Below are 20,898 nucleotides of genomic sequence, written 5' to 3' on the forward strand. Positions count from 1 at the left end.
CTCCAGAAACTACAAAGCAACTCATTCACTCCCTTATCATATCATGACTTGACTACTGTAACTCCCTCCTCGCCGGCCTACCCCAACACCGGCTATCCCTGCCTCAGTCTATCCTGAATTCTAAGGCCAGACTCATCCACCTTACCAACCGCATCGTATCCGCCACCCCCCTCTGCCAATCCCGCCACTGGCTTCTGATTGCCCAACACATAAAATTCAAAATATTAACATTGACGTACAAAGCTGTTCATAACACTACCCCAAACGACATCACCGACCTGATATCCATCTACCACCCAAAACGCACTCTCCACTCCTCACAAGACCTCCTACTCTCTAGTTCCCTGGTCTCCTCCTCCCATGCCCATCTCCAGGACTTCCCCCATCCTCTGGAACTCACTACCCCAATTCATCAGATTGTCACCTACCCTCCTCACCTTTAGGCGCACCCTGAAAACCCATCTCTTCAGAGAAGCTTAGACCGCCCTCACCTAATTGCCGATCTCCTCCACTCTTCCCCCCACTGCTATTTCCTCCTGTACCACTCTCCCCTCCCTCCTAGATTGTAAGCTCCAAGGAGCAGGGCCCTCAAACCCCTCGTGTATTGAATCGTATTGTTACTGTACTGTCTCGTGTACTGTCTCCCATTATAATGTACAGCGCTGAGCAAACTGTTGGCGCTATATAAATACTGTATGATAATAATATTATATTAGGTACCTTCGATTATTTGTATTGTTTGTTTTTTATAAGAATGAATAACATATTTAAAAGGACATCTGTCAGTAGATAATCTTTATCTTGTTCACTTTCACTACTGCATTTAAGAGGTTCAGTTGTGAGAAATGTGGGAGTGATATACAGCCAAAAAGTCCATTTTTATGATGCTATTTTTTTGATTATGTAATGTGTGGACGGATTCCACCCAGGTATTTTTTGATAGAATATATTTGGACAGAGTAGGATACTTTTGCTCTGTTCCTTTTTGGGGTATCTAATCTTTCCTCACGCTATACAAAACTTAAAACAAAAATTTTTTGGCTTTACATACACTATAAATGCACCTGTGTCAAGACTTTGGACAGTGCTGTCATTTCAGCTTCCTGCATATGTGCAATTTGACTTGCATAAAATCAGGATTAAAATGAACCTGTGCCCAGATCATGCACACTAAAGACTGTTCATGTTCTTATCAAGCAGTGACAGTTTTACAACATGCCTGCTCTGTGCAACGGTTTTATGGTTTTGCACCTCCTCTTCTGGGGTCCCCCGCCAGCGCTCTCCACTCCTCTTCTTCGTGTGCCACCATAGGAAGCCACTTCCTATGGTGGTGCATGTACACAGTGTAGCTCAGTACCACCCCCATCCCTCCCCCGCTCCCTCCTCCCTGCATTTGACTGACAGCAATTGGAGACAATTTTTCATTGAGTATTTAGCTGTATGCAAACATTTTAACATTATGAGAATTACCAATTTAAAATATAATAGATCAACTTAGGTTAAAATGTAGAACTTGAAGAATTAAGCCTTTTTTATATACAAATTACTCCATCCTGCTCAGAATAATAAGAGTTTTTACCATTTTTTCGAGTTCAAAAATGTATTAGGTTTTAAACATTTCATCTTATACAGAGCTGTAAAGTAATAAAGTGTAAAAAATCTCCAAGAGGGATAAATTTGTGAGGAGTATACAGCTAGAAATGCAAGCATCATTGTTAGATCAGCTGAATGTCTACTACTAGACGACACCCACAAACAGTGGAGTTCAGTAAAAGAAAAAGGAAGAGCGGCTCAACTGCATTTGCTTGGCTCACCCCAGCCATATCTCAGGGACTAACATGGAGCCAATTCATGCCATGAGGATGTCGAGAATGAATGAAGGGGGAGAGAGAGGAAGTCGAAGACGGGGAAAGAGTGGAGGATGAAGGGAATGGATGCAGGGGGCTCTCTAGCAGCAGAGTTTTTACAATTTTTTACCTTTTTTTTTCTTCTTTCAGTGCCGTTCAAAGTAATTTATTGGATATGTGAATTGTGTTTAGTATTAAGCACTCTAAAGGTGCTGTGGAACAGCTATACAAGACATACAGAAAAGGTTAACTATTTTGTTTTAAATGGTAACTTGTTCTATTGGAAGTACACATTTAAATTGTGACTTAGATTTTGAGCAAAGAACATATGCATGTTCCATATTATGAAAGTTGTGGCTTACCAGAAAATGCATTACTATAGTATCTAGACAGTGTTTGCATAATGTCCTTAGAGTGCTGGGTCCATGGCGCAATCTTCCTGTAGGTTTTCACTCTATGAACAAGCTGGGAACCTCCATATTGAAGAGATAAAGTGTCACCATGATCTTCATATAGCTCCTCAAATAACCTGCCAGAAAAAAATAACACTTTAACCAATACTTTAAGTACTGAAATATATTAAAAGTAATAGCTATCTACTTTACATTTTAAGACAATTATTTTAACGTTTATGTTTTCAATATTGATTCCATCAATTTAAAGTGACTGTAAAGTCTTTTTTTAAATTAAAATATTAAACAGGTTTATACTTCCATGCTCTATGCAATGGTATTGCAGAGAGTAGATCCGAACCTCCGCTTTTGTGGTATCCCACTGGCGCTCTGGGCTCCTCCTTTTCTATGTCTGCCCCTATATCAAGCCACTTGGTATAGCACTAGATGTGTGGGCACGCTCCTGAGGATTAGGCACAGCCAATGTAGCTCCGACCCAGCCCCTGCTCACTCCTCACTGGATTTGATTGACAGCAGCAGGAGCGAATAGCTCCCATTGATATCAGCAAACCCATGAGACCAGGAGGGGGGGGGGGGGGAGACTTAAAGCCAGGCACAGAGCTGGATTGATAAAGGACTCGGGTAAGTGTAAGGGAGGGGGAGAAGAAGCAGACAGCACAAAGTACCATAATGCAGAGAATGCACTTAGGTCAAAAACTTTAGTGTTTGCAACCACTTTTTTCCAGTGAAAGTTTTTATTAAAAACTGCAGGTTGTACAAAAAAATATAAAAATACAAAAAGAGCAAGAAAATAATTGCAGACATACAACAATGAACAGTATCTCAATTTCCCATAGGTACAAAGACATATAACTTAAGGTGCTACAACTGCAAGGTTCCCATGTAGCACATTAACCGACACTCAGTGGAGCAAAAGAAAAATCTCAGTCATTAACAGGAGGGAAGAAAGAAAGAAAATAAAAAATAAAATGGGGGGGGTAATAAGGGGGCGGGGGGATTGGGGTATAGGAAGGGGGGGGAAGAAGAAGGGGAAAATAGGTAAGGAAAAAGTAAAAGTAACAGAAGCAGACAGTAAAGAGGTCTATCATCAGGAGCCCCTTGAGTCATTATGAAATGGACTGAAATCAAATGGTAACACCTTGTGCATCAACCCAAAAGTTGAAAATCTTGTCAAACTTATGAGGGCAATTCCTACAGGCACACATTAGCTTGTAAAAAGGCAGGGTGCCATTAATAGCTGCTTTCCAACCACAAACTGTAGGGCGAGGAGAGGACTTCCAGAGTAAAACACAAACAATCTTTCACGTTTAGTAGCCACCACACCTTTCACAAGGACCAACAGACATAGAGCAGGATCCAACAGGAGTGAAAGATTACCCACTGTATCGACAGTGTCCACCTTGCCTCTCCAATAACTTTGTAGCTTGGGGTATAGCCAAAAAACATGAACGTACAGTCAGGTCCATAAATATTGGGACATCAACACAATTCTAACATTTTTGGCTCTATACACCACCACAATGGATTTGAAATGAAACACACAAGATGTGCTTTACCTGCAGACTGTCAGCTTTAATTTGAGGGTATTTACATCCAAATCAGGTGAATGGTGTAGGAATTACAACAGTTTGCATATGTGCCTCCCACTTGTTAAGGGACCAAAAGTAATGGGACAATTGGCTTCTCAGCTGTTCCATGGCCAGGTATGTGTTATTCCCTTATTATCCCAATTACAATGAGCAGATAAAAGGTCCAGAGTTCATTTCAAGTGTGCTATTTGAATTTGGAACCTGTTGCTTTCAACTCTCAAGATGAGATCCAAAGAGCTGTCACTATCAGTGAAGCAAGCCATCATTAGGCTGAAAAAACAAAACAAACCCATCAGAGAGATAGCAAAAACATTAGGCGTGGCCAAAACAACTGTTTGGAACATTCTTAAAAAGAAGAGCTTTAAAAAGGTGAGCTCAGCAACAGCAAAAGACCCAGAAGACCACGGAAAACAACTGTGGTGGATGACCGAAGAATTCTTTCCCTGGTGAAGAAAACACCCTTCACAACAGTTGGCCAGATCAAGAACACTGAATACAGAGGGTTCACCACAAGATGTAAACCATTGGTGAGCCTCAAAAACAGGAAGGCCAGATTAGAGTTTGCCAAACAACATCTAAAAAAGCCTTCACAGTTCTGGAACAACATCCTATGGACAGATGAGCCCAAGATCAACTTGTACCAGAGTGATGGGAAGAGAAGAGTATGGAGAAGGAAAGGAACTGCTCATGATCCTAAGCATACCACCTCATCAGTGAAGCATGGTGGTGGTAGTGTCATGGCGTGGGCATGTATGGCTGCCAATGGAACTGGTTCTCTTGTATTTATTGATGATGTGACTGCTGACAAAAGCAGCAGGATGAATTCTGAAGTGTTTCGGGAATATTATCTGCTCATATTCAGCCAAATGCTTCAGAACTCATTGGACGCTGCTTCACAGTGCAGATGGACAATGACCCAAAGCATACTGCAAAAGCAACCAAAGAGTTTTTTAAGGGAAAGAAGTGGAATGTTATGCAATGTCCAAGTCAATCACCTGACCTGAATCCGATTGAGCATGCATTTCACTTGCTGGAGACAAAACTGAAGGGAAAATGCCCCAAGAACAAGCAGGAACTGAAGACAGTTGCAGTAGAGGCCTGGCAGAGCATCACCAGGGATGAAACCCAGCGTCTGGTGATGTCTATGCGTTCCAGACTTTAGGCTGTAATTGACTGCAAAGTATTTGCAACCAAGTATTAAAAAGTGAAAGTTTGATTTATGATTATTATTCTGTCCCATTACTTTTGGTCTCTTAACAAGTGGGAGGCACATATGCAAACTGTTGTAATTCCTACACCGTTCACCTGATTTGGATGTAAATACCCTCAAATTAAAGCTGACAGTCTGCAGTTAAAGCACATTTTGTTCATTTCATTTCAAATCCATTGTGGTGGTGTATAGAGCCACAAATGTTAGAATTGTGTTGATGTCCCAATATTTATGGACCTGACTGTAAGTACCAATATGCATTTGACATCTAAAGCAAGTGTCCAAGGTTCCTGGATATATAACAGATAAACCCTGAGGGGTCTAATAGACTTGGCAGAGGAATTCTATTTAAAGAATGTGGTTCCTAGAAGAGATCATATTCTTAAAAAATTGAAGAACACAGTCTTTCCAGTCATCTTCCATCAATGTATTTATGTCTGCCTGCCATTTGTGATAAAGATCTGTCATCTTTGGTAAAGGGTGATAGTTGAAAGTATAGTGCTGATAAAGGCTTGGGGAGATCCTCAGAGGACAACATTGACTCTAACAGGTCAGATGTCAGAAAAAAAAGGTCTGGGGAACTGAGCAGCAATGGCATGATGGGGTTGCAAAAATCTAAAAAAAAAACATGCAATTGGGTTGACTCTAAAAGGCCCGGAGCGAGTCGAAAGACAGCAAGGTGCCTCATGACATATGTTTAAGTCAGGGGTGTAATGTAATTCCACATCTGGCCCATAGGACAGGAACCATTTAAAACCACTTTAAACATCTGTTCCAGGCTTACCACTTTTTCTCAGTTAGCAGTATAGTATTCACAAATAGCCACCAACATATTGCTTATCCACGTTTGTATACACCACTTGTTTAGATATCTTTAGTCAAATAATTCATATAAAAACATGAAGCATAATCAAATAAATAAAAGAAAAAAAAAAGCATCAAATTATTGTTATAAAACATACAAAGCAAATCTTAACAGAATAGAGTGAACCAAAACAAATTCTTTTTTTTTTTAAGCTGATACAGTAGGAATGAACCACACTCTCCTCTGTTAATATTCTGGGCAATACTACTGGAATGTAAAAAGGGGGTGCAGCGCTAAAACTCAGTAAATAAAATATATCTCCAATAAATAGTTCATAAATAAATGATTAAAAACAGTTCATAAAGTGACTCTTGTGCTCTTGTTATTTGTGGAACCGGTGTCCGTGCAGTGATATTGTAAGTAATGCGCACTCACCGGACGCATGTATAAAATGCGCCTTTAAATCAATATTCCAGATGTCATCAAGTTGAGTCAGGAACTAGGTGGTCTTCCCTCTAAGGGATGGTAGGTCATCAGACAGGATCCTTAGGGCTTTATGAAAGATCCATGTCTGCCAGAGTTCCCCTTAAGGGGTTAAACTGGTATTCCTCCCAGGGAGGCAGATTCCCTCTCTGGATGCAAGGGTCCGTCCTGAGGCAATATATCTGAGGATTGAAGACTTCCCCAGGGGGTTACAACAAAGGTACGCTCGTAGTGTAGGAAGGTTTGATAAATTTAATGAAGAAAGTATCAAATAGAATAAAAATTATGCATCAAATGGTGGTTGCAATGAATAACAGATATTCCCTATGTAACGGACTGACCGCTTGGTATTAAAGATGGCCGCCGGAGCTCCACGTTGCTCCGGCAGCGTGACGTCACAGTGTGATATGGCTCCTCCTGACACGTATCGTGCACAAGCACGTCTTCAGAGGGGAGTTGCCAAATTGGCCAGATTGGTGACCCCCCTCTGAAGACATGCTTATGGACGATACACAGTGCCAACCATCAATGTTAAAACAGGGCTTTACCTAGAACAGGGGTAGGCGACCTTAAAGCGGTGGAGATCTACTCGAACAACATGGGAGATGTCAAAGATCATTGGGCACAGTGTTGCCTCCTCACCCGATTCAAACCTCTAATTGCCCTACTACAGTTTCAAAATGACATGCATTGCATGGCAATCATGGGTTTAAATCAGGTGGTGGGGAAGCAACATATAGTCTTCTCACTACCTGTCAAACACACTTGGATAGCTTTTTAGAGAAGCAGCAGTGCCTGCTGCACTTGTCAATGAGCCCTTAGTTGAATTTGTCAGCGGCACCCTTAGGGCTCATTCATAGGTAAAGTTTGTGGGGTGGTAAACCCTGAGGCTGAGTTGCAGTTTTACTGCCCCCAATCCCTACCCCCTTTAGCTGCTGAGAGAGCAGCCAAAGGTGTACACATGCCAAATCAGGATTTAAACTCCCTGTTGCTTTTGGTGGGTGCTACCGCCTGCCAATCACAACCCATTCAAGTAAATAGGGCCACTCTGCAAGCACCCCACAACTACATGCTTCTGCAAGGTCCAAGGGGTTAAAGAAGGTCACCACCTGCAACACAGAAAGAAAAACAACACTACCTGCTCAAACGAGCAGATGGTGTTCAGATCCCACACTGACACCCTAGTTAGCCGTATCAAGGAGCTTTCTGTGATGTCACCTTGTTCTGGTTGGTGGTCTGACACCACAGGAATTTTAAATGTTTACACTGTCTTTATGCACCTTATCTATGTAAGTGAAATACTTTAATAAATTCTTTGCTGGTTTATCGGGTCACACTATGACGTTTTCTTCTTCTGTTTTAAACATTTCCTTGCATGATGTGGAGAGCTGTCTGATGTGATGGATTCGTTCAAGTGAACCTCCAGGTGTCCATTCATCTCCTATTCATCTCGGCTAACTAGAGTATCAGTGTGGGATCTGAACACCATCTGCTCGTTTGATCTCTTGATGGAGATCAAAGTGTCTGGTATGAGGTTGATTTTTTCTTTTGTGTCAAGCATTTGTGGACACCTATCCACTTTCCGTTGGAGGATTTCTTTAGCACACAGCACTGTGTTACTGGATTATGGGACTTTTTCATTATTTAATATATGAATGTGGACTTATATAATTTCAATTAATTTATGCACTTTTTTTATGTAGCAGTATTTATTTGATATATTAATGTTTATGATTCTTTTTAGTGTGCAGCGCACTCAATTTTTTTTGTTTTGTATTTTCTGGTGTTCAGGGAAAGAGTAGCAGAAGTTCACTAATTGTTTCACTATTCTTTCAGAATATATATTTTTTTCACTCATTTATTCACATATTGTATTGTCGGGGTGTAGCACAGGTTTTATTTCCCCTTTTTTATGTCTTACATTTTGATATATATGCATAACTCCCTCCACTGCTTGCTAAGGGCTTTATACAACAGTACTGAGGTAGGGTGTTGTTATGTTTTCAGGAACATATGTACAGCATCACTCCAGCCTCTCCCATCAGCCGTGATCTACTTGCATTGAATAGAAAAGCACAGACAACCAGTTAAATATTTTATTTAAAAATGTCACTAACATGTTGATGGGGGAGGCTGGGAAGGAAAATATAAGCAGATTAAACTTTAAATCACATGTAACTCTGATTGATCACTATGGGCAACAACTCCATTTGTATTTTCATTTTCTTTTCTGCTGCTTTTTTTGCTCAGATGTGGGGCCATATTATTTATGTACTGGTACTGCTGGCAATTCAGTATAGTGTTGTGCAGGACATGCATACTGTATACTTCAGTAAAAAAAAGACAAAAGTTGAATAAAAGAAACTTGTACTGACAAAAATATATTATTATTATAATACAGGATTTATATAGCGCCAACAGTTTGCTCAGCGCTTTACAATATAAAGGGAGACAATACAGCAACAATACAGTTCAAGACAAAAGGGTTAGGAGGGCACTGCTCCTTGGAGCTTACAAGGCTGGTAGTACAAAAGGTAGTAACTGTGGGGAATGGCCTGGTAGGAAGAGTAGAAGATTCCATTATTAGCTGAGGGCAGGATAGGCTTCCCTGAAGAGATAGGTTTTCAGAGATCGCCAAAAAGTGAGCAAAGTAGGCGATAGTCTGATAAATTAGGGTAGAGAGTTCCAGAGGATGGTGAAAGCTCTGGAGAAGTCCTGGAGACGAGCATGGGAGGAGGAGACAAGGGAGCTAGAGAGTAGGAGGTCGTGCGAGGAACGGAGAGTACAGTTTGGGTGATATTTGGAAACAAGATTGGAGATGTAATTTGGGCAGAGTTATAAATGGCATTGTATGTTATTGTTAATGTTTTGAATTTTATCCGTTGGGCAATGGGAAGCCAGTGGAGGGAATGGCAGAGAGGGGTGGCAGATACAGAACGGTTAGTAAGGTCAATAAGTCTGGCAGCAGCATTCATGATAGACTGAAGAGGGGATAGCCTGCGAATAGGTAGGCCAATGAGGAGGGAGTTACAATAGTCAAGACGAGATATAACAAGGAAGTGTCAAGGTCCTACCTTTTCCCAGAGGTTATGTTACTCCATGTGCTGGCATCCATCTTGGATTTCTGCTGAGCATGGTGGGAAGCTTTTATGCCTTCAGGTCTCTGAGGTCCATCCCCCAGAGGGGTGTGGCTGAGTACATATAAGCCTGTGATCCGCACATGCTCTTTGCACTTGTGTCTTGTGTCTTTGTCTTCCTACAGCTCTGTGTATATGCTCGTGACTCTTCTGGTATTCTGACTCGGCTTGTGACTAAGACCATTCTCTGTGTTTTCCTTCGATCTGACCTTCCGTTGCTGAACCCGGCCCGTGACCTGTGATTCTCTGTCTACTGTTCTGTACTGTTTTGTCCTGTTGTTGTCGTCAGCCAGTGCCTTACCCTGCCACTAGGCCTACCTGTCCGTTCCACAGCCCTGCCCTGACAGGGAGTGAATAAGTTGCTTAGTGGTTTCTGAGGTTAAGAACAGTCGTATCTTGGAGATGTTGCGGAGGTGAAGTCTACAAGATTTGGACAGCGATTGGATTTGGGGTTGAAAGGACAGATGGGAGTCTAGGATTACACCTAGTACCCTGGCATGAGGGGAGGGAATGATGATTGTGTTATTGATCTTGATGGAGAAGTCAGGGGAGGGGACACGGGCTGGAGGGAATAGTATGAGCTCAGTTTTGGAAAGATTGAGTTTGAGGAAGTGGAGTGAAATCCATGCCGATATGTCGCTTAGTAGGTTAGTAATGCGAGAGGAAACTGAAGGGGTGAGGTGAGAGGTAGAAAGATAGATTTATAACTGTTGCCACTTATAGCCACTGCTGTTCCCCTTTGAATATGCTGGCTGTCTGGCTACAATTGGCTTCTGTACTTTCAATTACAAACCCAGAACAAGTATGCAGCGAATGTAGGCATCACTGGAGATATACTTGCTCAGTTCAGGTCATGCTTTAATGAAGGCACTGTTTTACTGTGACAGCCAGGCACCTAGCATTTTATTGTGGTCCATATATTGCTATTACAAAACAATTCTTGTGTGAAGTGACATTAAAATGATATTTGGAGACACAAGCCTTGCTGCTGTCCCTACTTGAATAAGGTTGCTGTAATTAGAGTGCACTATCATTACTATTTGCTCATACTAATAACAAAAGTATTATCATGCAGAGGTGATTGATCACAATAGCCATTACATTATCTGAATACAGTATGTACAGTCTGTTGAACAATTATGATTTGGCCTTCAGTAAATCCTAGCCCTTGCGTGTTTGCCTGGGGACTCTAAAGTGTAATGCCATTATTAAAAATACTAACAATTATAAGGAGTAGTTTAGAAAGATTAAAAAGTCAAGAAGAGGTTGTATTATCATATAAAACCATACTACAGGTTAGGTGATTATTTAAAGTAAAAAAATGGCCTCCCATTACATAATATATGTGCTACAGCACTTAAATATAAGTGTATCTGCACCTGAATTTGTCTCTTAGTCCCACAGAAAAGTTCCACAAATATCTGTAGACCCTGCCACTAAAGTCTGCATTATGCGGATTCTAGTGATAGTGTGGCAACGATGAGGCAATGCCCCTGAATTCAGAGTTGAGTTGCCATTTTAGGCTGTGTGTAATTGCATTAAAGTAGGATTTCAAAATGTGATGCATTCTACTGTGAATATGTCCTGCCATTTATTTTTTTTTATGGTGCAGTTGCCTTTTGTTCTCTTTGTTGTTGATGTTGTTGTGTACGAGTTATAATTTTCTGTTTTTCCCTTTTTTTTTTTGTTTTGTGTTGGTTCTAAGCCTGGATATGCCCAATAAGCCTTGTTTTGTACTTTCAAACCAAAACTTGCTCAATAAAGAGAATTTGTAAAAAAAAAAAAAAGTAGGGTTTCAAAATTTTGCGGTGTGCATGGCTATCAACATTGCTGGAAGTGACAGCAGAGGAGCTCGTGCTTTGCGAGCCTTTTAGGGTGGAGCACTTTAAAGAGCATCATCAGGAGTCTGGACGACGCTGGACCTGCTGGTGAATCTGAGGTGACCCCCAAGTGTGAATCACATCATTCCTGAGAGTCTGCCACAACACTAGATGCCGCCATAACCGATGACCAGACCCGGATGCCATTACGGATTATATATACATACAACGCTCAGATTGTATGTACTTCTGGTAAGTGTATTATTGTACTACAACTTCACGCCAGCAATTTTTCATCACGGAACATCAAGTGCTATCTTGCATCACGTGGTCCTCTGACTGTTGCAATACTGTCAATTTTGGAGTAACAAGCACATTATCAACTCTTATCTCTTTATGGACCTCATTATGTTATTTGACATTTATATCAGTCACCATTCATGATCTATATCTAGCGCTACATATCTGTTTTTACCAATGGTTTGGTGACTGTGGTCCCAACTGCCTTGAGATCATTCACAAGATCCTCCCGTGTAGCTGGTGGCTGATCCCTCACTTTTCTCATGATCATCCTTACCCCATTTTCTTGGAGCTCCAGACCGAGGGAGATTGATGGTTATTTTTTATTACTTCCATTTACAAATAATCAGTTGTCTCCTTCTCACCAAGCTTCTTGCTGATGGTCTTGTAGCCCATTCCAGCCTTGTGCAGGTCTACAATCTTGTCCCTGATTTGTCATCAGGAGCACCTTCTTAAATTGACAGGACTAATCTGTGTACCACATGAGCACATAGCCAGTCTATGGGAGCCAGAATTATTGTTGGTTGGATGGTGATCAAATACTTATTTTACTCACTGAACTGCAACTCAATTTATAACATTGTATCTGGATTTTTGGTTGATATTCTGTCTCTATCATTGAAAATACATCTATGATAAAAATGATAGACCCTTCATTTCTTTGTAAGTGGGCAGACTTATAAAATCTGCAGGACATCAATAATTATTTTCCCCACTGTAAATTTTAGTCATTAAGAGAATAAGATCAACCTTCGAATGGAACAAGGCGATTGCTCCACAGGTCCATTAAGTAAAGCAAGTCAGAATGATCAGGCCATAAAGAATGGATAAAATGAGAAATTTGGTGGAACCGTAAGGTTTCCTATCCAAGACATTATGATAATGGTACAATGTAAAAGGTCCTGTAGGAGTAAAATATTGACCAATTTTATATAACTCTTTGTCCAGCCACAGGAACATAGGATTATTAGACAAAATAAAATGCAGAGATAAGGCTCTAGTTATGTTTCAGTTGATATTACAGAGGCAAAGAATGGGAAAGCATTGGTGCAAGTATCGAAGGCCTTCTTTTGTCAATTTCCATTTTAGGAACTCAACAGAAAAGGAGTGAGCAGCCTGCCTTTTCATCATAACCCAGTCTGGTTTTTCCCATCTAGAATATACTTCTGATAAATGAGTCTATTGAGCAGCCCAGTAATATAATAGGGGATTTGCAAAAATATAATACATGTTTTAATAGCTGGGCCCCTTTCACCCCAAATATAATCAATCAATTTTGATTGGAATCACATGCGGTTTCCCCACTGCTCCTGTGTGAACCCAGGCTTGTCAAAAGCCCGAGTTTACACACGAGCGGTGGTGCGGGAGCAGCTGACCAATCAGATGTTGTCTAGCTCGAACTTTCATCACTGCAGGGAGAGGAAAGAAAGTGACGGGGATTTGAAATCATTGCCACTTTCTCTCCTCTGCTGCCACTGACACTCAGCATGGGATGCCTGCAGGGAGGTTTCCCACACCGCTCGTGTGATTGTGGTGCTAATCTAAGTTATAGTATTAACCCTACTGTCACGTAATGAGCTAAACAGATGTTCTATAAAAACTCAGTTTTGTCAAAATTTTGGAAATTGTACTTGTGTTCATTGAGATATTGATTAAAATCTTACTTTTCAAAAGAGGTGTATTCAATTATGCTGAAGTGTGTGTGTGTGTGTACGTACAGCGGGGCAAAAAAGTATTTAGTCAGCCACCAATTGTGCAAGTTCTCCCACTTAAAAAGATGAGAGAGGCCTGTAATTGGCATCATAGGTAGACCTCAACTATGAGAGACAAAATGAGAAACAAAATCCAGTCAATTACATTGGCTGATTTGGAAAGAATTTATTTGCAAATTATGGTGGAAAATAAGTATTTGGTCAATATCAAAAGTTCATCTCAATACTTTGTTATATATCCTTTGTTGGCAATGACAGAGGTCAAACGTTTCCTGTAAGTCTTCACAAGGTTGGCACACACTGTTGCTGGTATGTTGGCCCATTCCTCCATGAAGATCTCCTCTAGAGCAGTGATCTTTTGGGGCTGTCGCTGGGAAACACGGACTTTCAACTCCCTCCAAAGGTTTTCTATGAGGTTGAGATCTGGAGACTGGCTAGGCCACTCCAGGACCTTGAAATACTTCTTACGAAGCCACTCCTTCGTTGCCCGGGCGGTATGTTTGGGATCATTGTCATGTTGGAAGACCCAGCCACGTTTCATCTTCAATGCCCTTGCTGATGGAAGGAGGTTTGCACTCAAAATCTCACGATACATGGCCCCATTCATTCTGTCCTGTACATGGATTAGTTGTCCTGGTCCCTTTGCGGAGAAACAGCCCCAAAGCTTCACAGTAGGTATGGTGTTCTTTGGATGCAACTCAGCATTCTCTCTCCTCCAAACACGACGAGTTGTGTTTCTACCAAACAGCTCTATTTTAGTTTCATCTGACCATATGACATTCTCCCAATCCTCTTCTGGATCATCCAAATGCTCTCTAGCAAACTTCAGACGGGCCTGGACATGTACTGGCTTAAGTAGGGGGACACATCCGGCACTGCAGGATCTGAGTCCCTGGCCGGCGTAGTGTGTTACTGATGGTAGCCTTTGTTACGTTGGTCCCAGCTCTCTGCAGGTCATTCACTAGGTCCCCCCGTGTGATCCTGGGATTTTTGCCCACCGTTCTTGTGATCATTTTGACCCCACGGGGTGAGATCTTGCGTGGATCGAGGGAGATTATCAGTGGTCTTGTATGTCTTCCATTTTCTAATTGTTGCTCCCACAGTTGATTTGTTCACACCAAGCTGCTTGCCTATTGCAGATTCAGTCTTCCCAGCCTGGTGCAGGTCTACAATTTTGTTTTGTTTTTTCAGCCTAATGATGGCTTGCTTCACTGATAGTGACAGCTCTTTGGATCTCATCTTGAGAGTTGACAGCAACACATTCCAAATGCAAATAGCACACTTGAAATGAACTCTGGACTGTTTATCTGCTCATTGTAATTGGGATAATGAGGGAATAACACACACCTGGCCATGGAACAGCTGAGAAGCCAATTGTCCCATTACTTTTGGTCCCTTAACAAGTGGGAGGCACATATGCAAACTGTTGTAATTCCTACACCGTTCACCAGATTTGGATGTAAATACCCTCAAATTAAAGCTGACAGTCTGCAGTTAAAGCACATCTTGCTCGTTTCATTTCAAATCCATTGTGGTGGTGTATAGAGCCAAAAATGTTAGAATTGTGTCCATGCCCCAATATTTATGGACCTGACTGTATGTATGTCAATGTCCGTATTGCTCCACGATGATTTTACTGTTCCTTCTCAAGATGCAAGTCAGCTGCTGCATAGTTATCTTAACAGCTGTTAAATAGGGACACAGAAATTCACACAGATCTCATTGCAGTGGTTAAACAACAAATCTCCAAATTTAGTGCATTAACAAAAAAAAACAAAAGTAAATGCAAAAAGAACAAGCATGTCAAAATGTAAACATCTTATTCAAATGTATTTATCATGGGTTTCGCATTTATATCAGAGTCAAGAAGAAATCTGCAATAAAGGTTGCTAAAATTCCTAAAATATACATAGTGTATGTAGTAGGCTTGGGTTATGATAAATCCTAGACGCAAGATCTCAATGGCTTGAATGTAACTGATGCATTTTTTTAGATAGTAAACATTACCACTGTCAGAGGTTTTATCATTAACTCATTATTCATGACTCTGATTCATGGTCCTTGAAAAACATGCACATTACAACAATGTGACAGCCTTACAGAATAAAATTTGATCCCTGTTTAATATTCTTGCCTAATCTGTTATTAACATGTCTCAAAACTACCAAAAAGGTACTCTTTGTTAGAATTCAATATTTTACAAACATGCAGACTAACATTAGACCATAGTCACATGTGCCGTTTACATCGTGCTGTGCTTTTTTCCATTGCTGTCCCATCTTGCTAATGATGTGCAGTTATACCAATACCTCCGTGCATGCTGCTAACTAGAAACTGTTGGTGGAAAAAGGAAAACTACAGGAAGCCCAGACAGTCTTTTGAACAATAGCCTATTGCTAGCTTTTTTATTTTCTCTTCATGGAATAAAAAACTGTGAATATTATACGCTGCAGAAAATGTGCTGCTGAACATGTGACTGAATAATTCAAACGTACTGAAAATCTTTTGTACTGAAAAAGGAAAACAAATCTTGATTTCTATCATTATTGTAAGTAGCTTATAATGATAGAATTAAAAACTGAACATGGTTCATATTGTTTAAAGTGGTTGGAAACCTCAGACATGAAATATGAAACAAGCATATCCCTCTATAGTGTGTGCTTGTCTCAATCCAGAGAACGAAGTATCGTTTCTGTCTGCTGCCCCGTTCCTCTGCTAGAAACATGAGTCACTTCTGATGAGTTTTCCTGACACCAAGAGAAAGATGGTGACAGGAGTGGGACGAGCCTGTGACTGACATTCTCAGCTCTGTTCCTGTGGGAAGGGAGGTGTGTCCCTTCCTTCCACTCCACTCTCAGCGCTCTCCTCAATGATTTAACTTCAGCTCCCCGCCCTCTGCTTCTCAGAGCTGAGAGATCCTGTGTAAATCCTGCACTATGAATGGATGTACAGGACAAAAGGCTAAAGATAAACAGATACAACTTTATGTAGGAGGATTTGTTTCATCTGTGTGTATCACCTGTGGCCAGTCACTTCACTGAGTATATGTGAGGGTTTACAACCACTTTAAGATCGCTTGATCAGTATAGCAAGTAGACCATAAACATTTCTCATTAGAAGACCCACTAAAGTAAAAATATTGTACCTGGATGTGGGTAATAAATGTAATGATAGTATTCTGTATGTGAATTCCTTTATATTTCACATTTTCTTAATATTTTTATCCACTTTTACATACAGACCAAGCTGTCCAATAAAAGTGTCAATGACAGTATACTGGACAGACTATAAATAAATAAAATTGATGTAGCGCTAAATAAATACTAACATGTGTATCATAATAATAAATGAATACCACTCATTAAACCGTGTATACAAAAATAAATTATAAATATATAAGTGGTATAAAAAGTGCAAACACTACAATACATAAATAATGCATGATTCCCTCAACTTAGGGGATCAATAAAATGTGAACATAAAAAACACAGTGCAAGTGTACAAACCACACTCAGTGAAAATAAATGTCCATTCCAAGTCCACACGCTGCACTTATAATATTGAATGGTGCTCCACAAAAATAAATCACATGTAAACTCAGCCCAACGTGAAGTGAATCCAGTGCCAAATCCAAAAATAACCAAAATGCCCCCTCACCTCCTTACAGTGACCACAAGGGCCAGCTCGCTTTTTAAAGGTAAGCCACACTTTCACAGGGATATCCTCGTCACCACCAGATGGACCCTCCTGGATATTCCCACAGATCAGTAATCCTCTTTAGTTCTCCAATCCCCTGGTACTTAACTGGTCGTTCTCTCACAGAGGATCATATCAAAAACAAACAGAGATCCTCCATAGTGTAAATCAGTATTTACTCCAATATCAAAAAAATTACCCACTCACATGTAGAACAGCATAATCCAGCTTTTACCCATACTATGGGTGTATGTGCATGGTTCTGGGTGATCCAAAATGGCCCCCACGCCGGAACTGACGTCACTGCGCACCGGACGTCCTGTCACTGTGTACCGACGCGTTGCGTCAAGATAACCACGTGACTTCTTCAGGGTAACGCCCATAGTGACAGAAATGGCACCATTCAATATTATAAGTGCAGCGTGTGGACTTTGAGTGGACATTTATTTTCACTGAGTGTGGTTTGTACACTTGCACTGTGTTTTTTATGTTCACATTTTATTGATCCCCTAAGTTGAGGGAATCATCCATTATTTATGTATTGTAGACAGTGTTTGCACTTTTTATAACACTTATATATTTATAATTTATTTTTGTATACACGGTTTAATGAGTGGTATTCATTTATTATTATGATACACATGTTAGTATTTATTTAGCGCTACACCAATTTTATCTATTTATTTTTTGCACTTTGTGGTTGAAGTAAGGTGTTTAGCTGCTTAGAGTAGGGTTTATCCATTTAAGTGCAGGGGATTGTTCTTTACATATACTGGACAGACTATAGTGTTATTGGTTGTGCTGGAACAGTTGAAGCAGTGTTTTACAGAGAAAAATGAATGTGAAAAAAATACCAAATCAAAATATACTGTATATACACACTATACAGTCATGGCCACAAACATTGTCACCCTGCATTTCTGTCAGATAATGCACCACTTTGCCCAGAAAATTGCTGCAATTACAACTGTTTAGGCATTCTCATGTTTATTTCTTTTGTTGACTTGAATTGACTAACAAATTAAAGCCAAACCCCACTTTTTAAACAGTTATTGCAACACATTTTTTTCCTTTGGGGATAAAGGCTTTACATACCAAATGAATAAAGGCTGACCATTGTAAGCACCCATTAGTAGTAAATGGTTTGTGTCAACAGCTGCCACTGTGGCAGACGGCTTGAGGCTTTCAATTAAATGTGAAGGCGCTAATGAGCACCCTCATAGTTTCAGTCTCCATGTGTCTCCTCAATCTCCGAGTTTTAGTGAAGTTTAAATAGTTTGTCTGGGCCAAGCTGGTCCAAACAAACTATTTACTTCACTAACAGATGCAGTGGCTGTGTACTCTGAATACTGTATGTAGCTTAGGCTATATACAGTTTATACAGAGCTATACCCACTCATAGAACAAAATCGTGTTGGGATGAGAGCTGCTCAGTAATTCACAGGGAGTTTTGTAATTTATGAATTACCGTAATATAAAATTTCCTGTGATTGGCTGAGCTGGAGATTGTGACATCATCCACTCACCTCTCCACCCCAGCCAATCAGAGGAAGCTTTTTATCCTTTCACAGAATGACTGAGCAGCGCTTAGCTCAACTCGATTTTGTTCAGGGAATGGGACAGAAAGTTCCCACCCTGCTGCCAAAATACAGTGCTGTATACTGGATCAGCTTGGTTCAAATGAACTATTTAAACTTTATTAATCAGGGAAATCATCCTTAAGCACTCTCTAAACTTACTGTATGCGCATGAGCTTTACCTTTCAGTGATGTTTGCAAAGGAAAGCTACAGGCACTATAAAGCGCAAATCTAGTAACAATAAACAAAGCCAAAAAGGCTATAAAGTGTAATAATTAACTGTAAATATATTGAAACTATTACGAGTTATTTGCAAAATTAAATATATCTGATCTTTAACTTTTAAAATATATTCTTTTTAGAGCTTCTCTTTTATCCACAATATGTAGCCATGTTTTCAGCTAAAGCCTTAAGCAAAGCAGTTTATCAGTACTTTTTCTGCATTGTATGATAATACATTTTGCACAGAGAGTTAAAATCCCTTAAACTGCCATTTATTGAACAAATATTTTTCATAAGGATTCAATGTCAAAAATATGAAACAAATGATGTCATACCTAACTGCATCTGTGTCAAACTGCAAATTGGGTTTATCGATCAGCCCTAAAGAGTACAGTTGATACGCCAAAGCACACTTTCCCACCATGAACTGAGCAGTATTAGTTCGGTCTAAGCAATCAACACAGTTTGTTCGTAGAACACCAGTCTAAGTAAGGGAGAAAAACAAATGTTATTTATAAGGTGTAAAATAAAAACGTTAAACTCCAGCTAACAAGCTAAAGGCACAGTTGAAATGCATTGTGAGCTCTAAGTCTGCCTTCCTCCGGTCTGCTGATGGATTCAATCATTGTCCTACTGTAAGATTAAATAAACAGGGGAAGGCAAGAAGGCACTTCTAAGTGCAATCATTTTCAGTAGTTTGTTCAAAAAAACAGTTAAAACACTTAGAGAATGTGTGCAAGAAAAAACTCATCATTAATCATTTCTGTGCAGGGCTCCTGCCACTGTCTCTTTCTCTCACTGTGCCAACCAACATCTGCAGGGGGAACTTGGAGTGCAATACCAAGATGGCCACTGCTCCTTTTTAAAAAAAAACAAACATGTCAAACATACCTGCTATGTGCAATGGTTTTGCACATAGCAGCACTGATCCTTTTCTACTCAGGTCCCCCGTTGGTGCTCCTGGCTCACCCCCACTGCTGAGTGCCCCCAGAGCAAGCTGTTTGCTCTAGAGGCATTGTGTGTGCTCGCTCCCGAGCCATCTCTGTGTGTTCCTAAGACACACAGAATGAGGCTCAGCTCTACCACGCCCTGCCATCTTCTCACTGTCTGTGGTTGACAGAGGGGGGAGCCAATGGCTCCTGCTGCTGTGTCTCTCATGCACATTGCTGGATCCAGAGTGGGCTCAGGTAAGTATAAGAGGGGCTGAGGGGGGAGCTGCACACTGAAGGTTTTTACCTTCATGGATACAATGCATGAAGGTAAAAAAAACTTCAGCCTTTACAACCACTTTGATATTCACAACAAGATGAATAGATAAAAAAGTTCTATTTTTGTACAGAGTTCTGCTGTAAACTACTTACTTTATTTCTGTTAATACATTTGTCTTTTCTTAGAGGGACCAACATCCCTATGGTAACATTTAATATCTGCTAACTTAACTAAATTAATTCCTTAAAGTGTTACTAAACCCACAACAGGAAACCAGTCTGTATATGCAGTAAAGCATGCTTTTTATATTCACTGTGAAAACTAAGGGGCTAATCCTCCATTCTGTGTAAAAAGGAAGTTTGATCCTGTCTTCTCTGATCTTCCCCTTCTTCTACTGCCCCCAATCCATCTTTTGATAGCACAGAGCCTTGGGGGCAAGCTGCACATGCTCAGTTTTGTGTGTATTGCTAGAATTTTTTTTTTCTTGGGAGAGTGCATGTGATCAGCACAGGGCCAGTCAGCACTGTCCAGACATAGGGTCAGAGGTCATTCAGCCTCACAGGACAATCAGGGGAAAATGAAAACTCCTCCTACAAGCTTTAACCGGTGCTCTGCTGGACACTAATAGAAGTCATATGACTGGACTAAATGCTGATGAGAAAAGGTATTTAGCAGTTTATATTTACTAAAATAACTGCATTTCCATGTTCTGTGTACTGTGGGAGACCAGATATAGTGAATGCAGGATGCAGGGTCCTGGGCTTAGTAACACTTTAAGTGCATGAACTGTTGTGAATAAATAATACATATGTACAGAGCTATATAAGCACCTGTAAATATTTTCTTTAGAATTTTTAATTTTCCACTGCCTACCTTC

General features: G+C 40.4%; 1 protein-coding gene across 2 annotated transcripts in view; it reads right to left on the minus strand.

The window, feature by feature from the left end:
- The window catches only part of FIG4 (FIG4 phosphoinositide 5-phosphatase), a 315,676-nt gene that overhangs the window by 143,970 nt on the left and 150,808 nt on the right, over positions 1-20,898 (minus strand). For both annotated transcript variants that reach the window (XM_089664705.1, XM_089664713.1), the window contains exons 15-16: positions 19,148-19,296; positions 2,210-2,376 (exon numbers count right to left, since the gene is read on the minus strand). In XM_089664705.1, coding sequence (XP_089520831.1) covers positions 2,210-2,376; positions 19,148-19,296 — 316 coding nt within the window. The remainder of the gene's footprint in view (positions 1-2,209; positions 2,377-19,147; positions 19,297-20,898) is intronic.

Source organism: Staurois parvus, unplaced genomic scaffold (assembly GCF_062004578.1).
Source record: "Staurois parvus isolate SC_StPar_1 unplaced genomic scaffold, SC_StPar_1.0 ptg000048l, whole genome shotgun sequence".
Lineage (NCBI taxonomy): Eukaryota > Metazoa > Chordata > Amphibia > Anura > Ranidae > Staurois > Staurois parvus.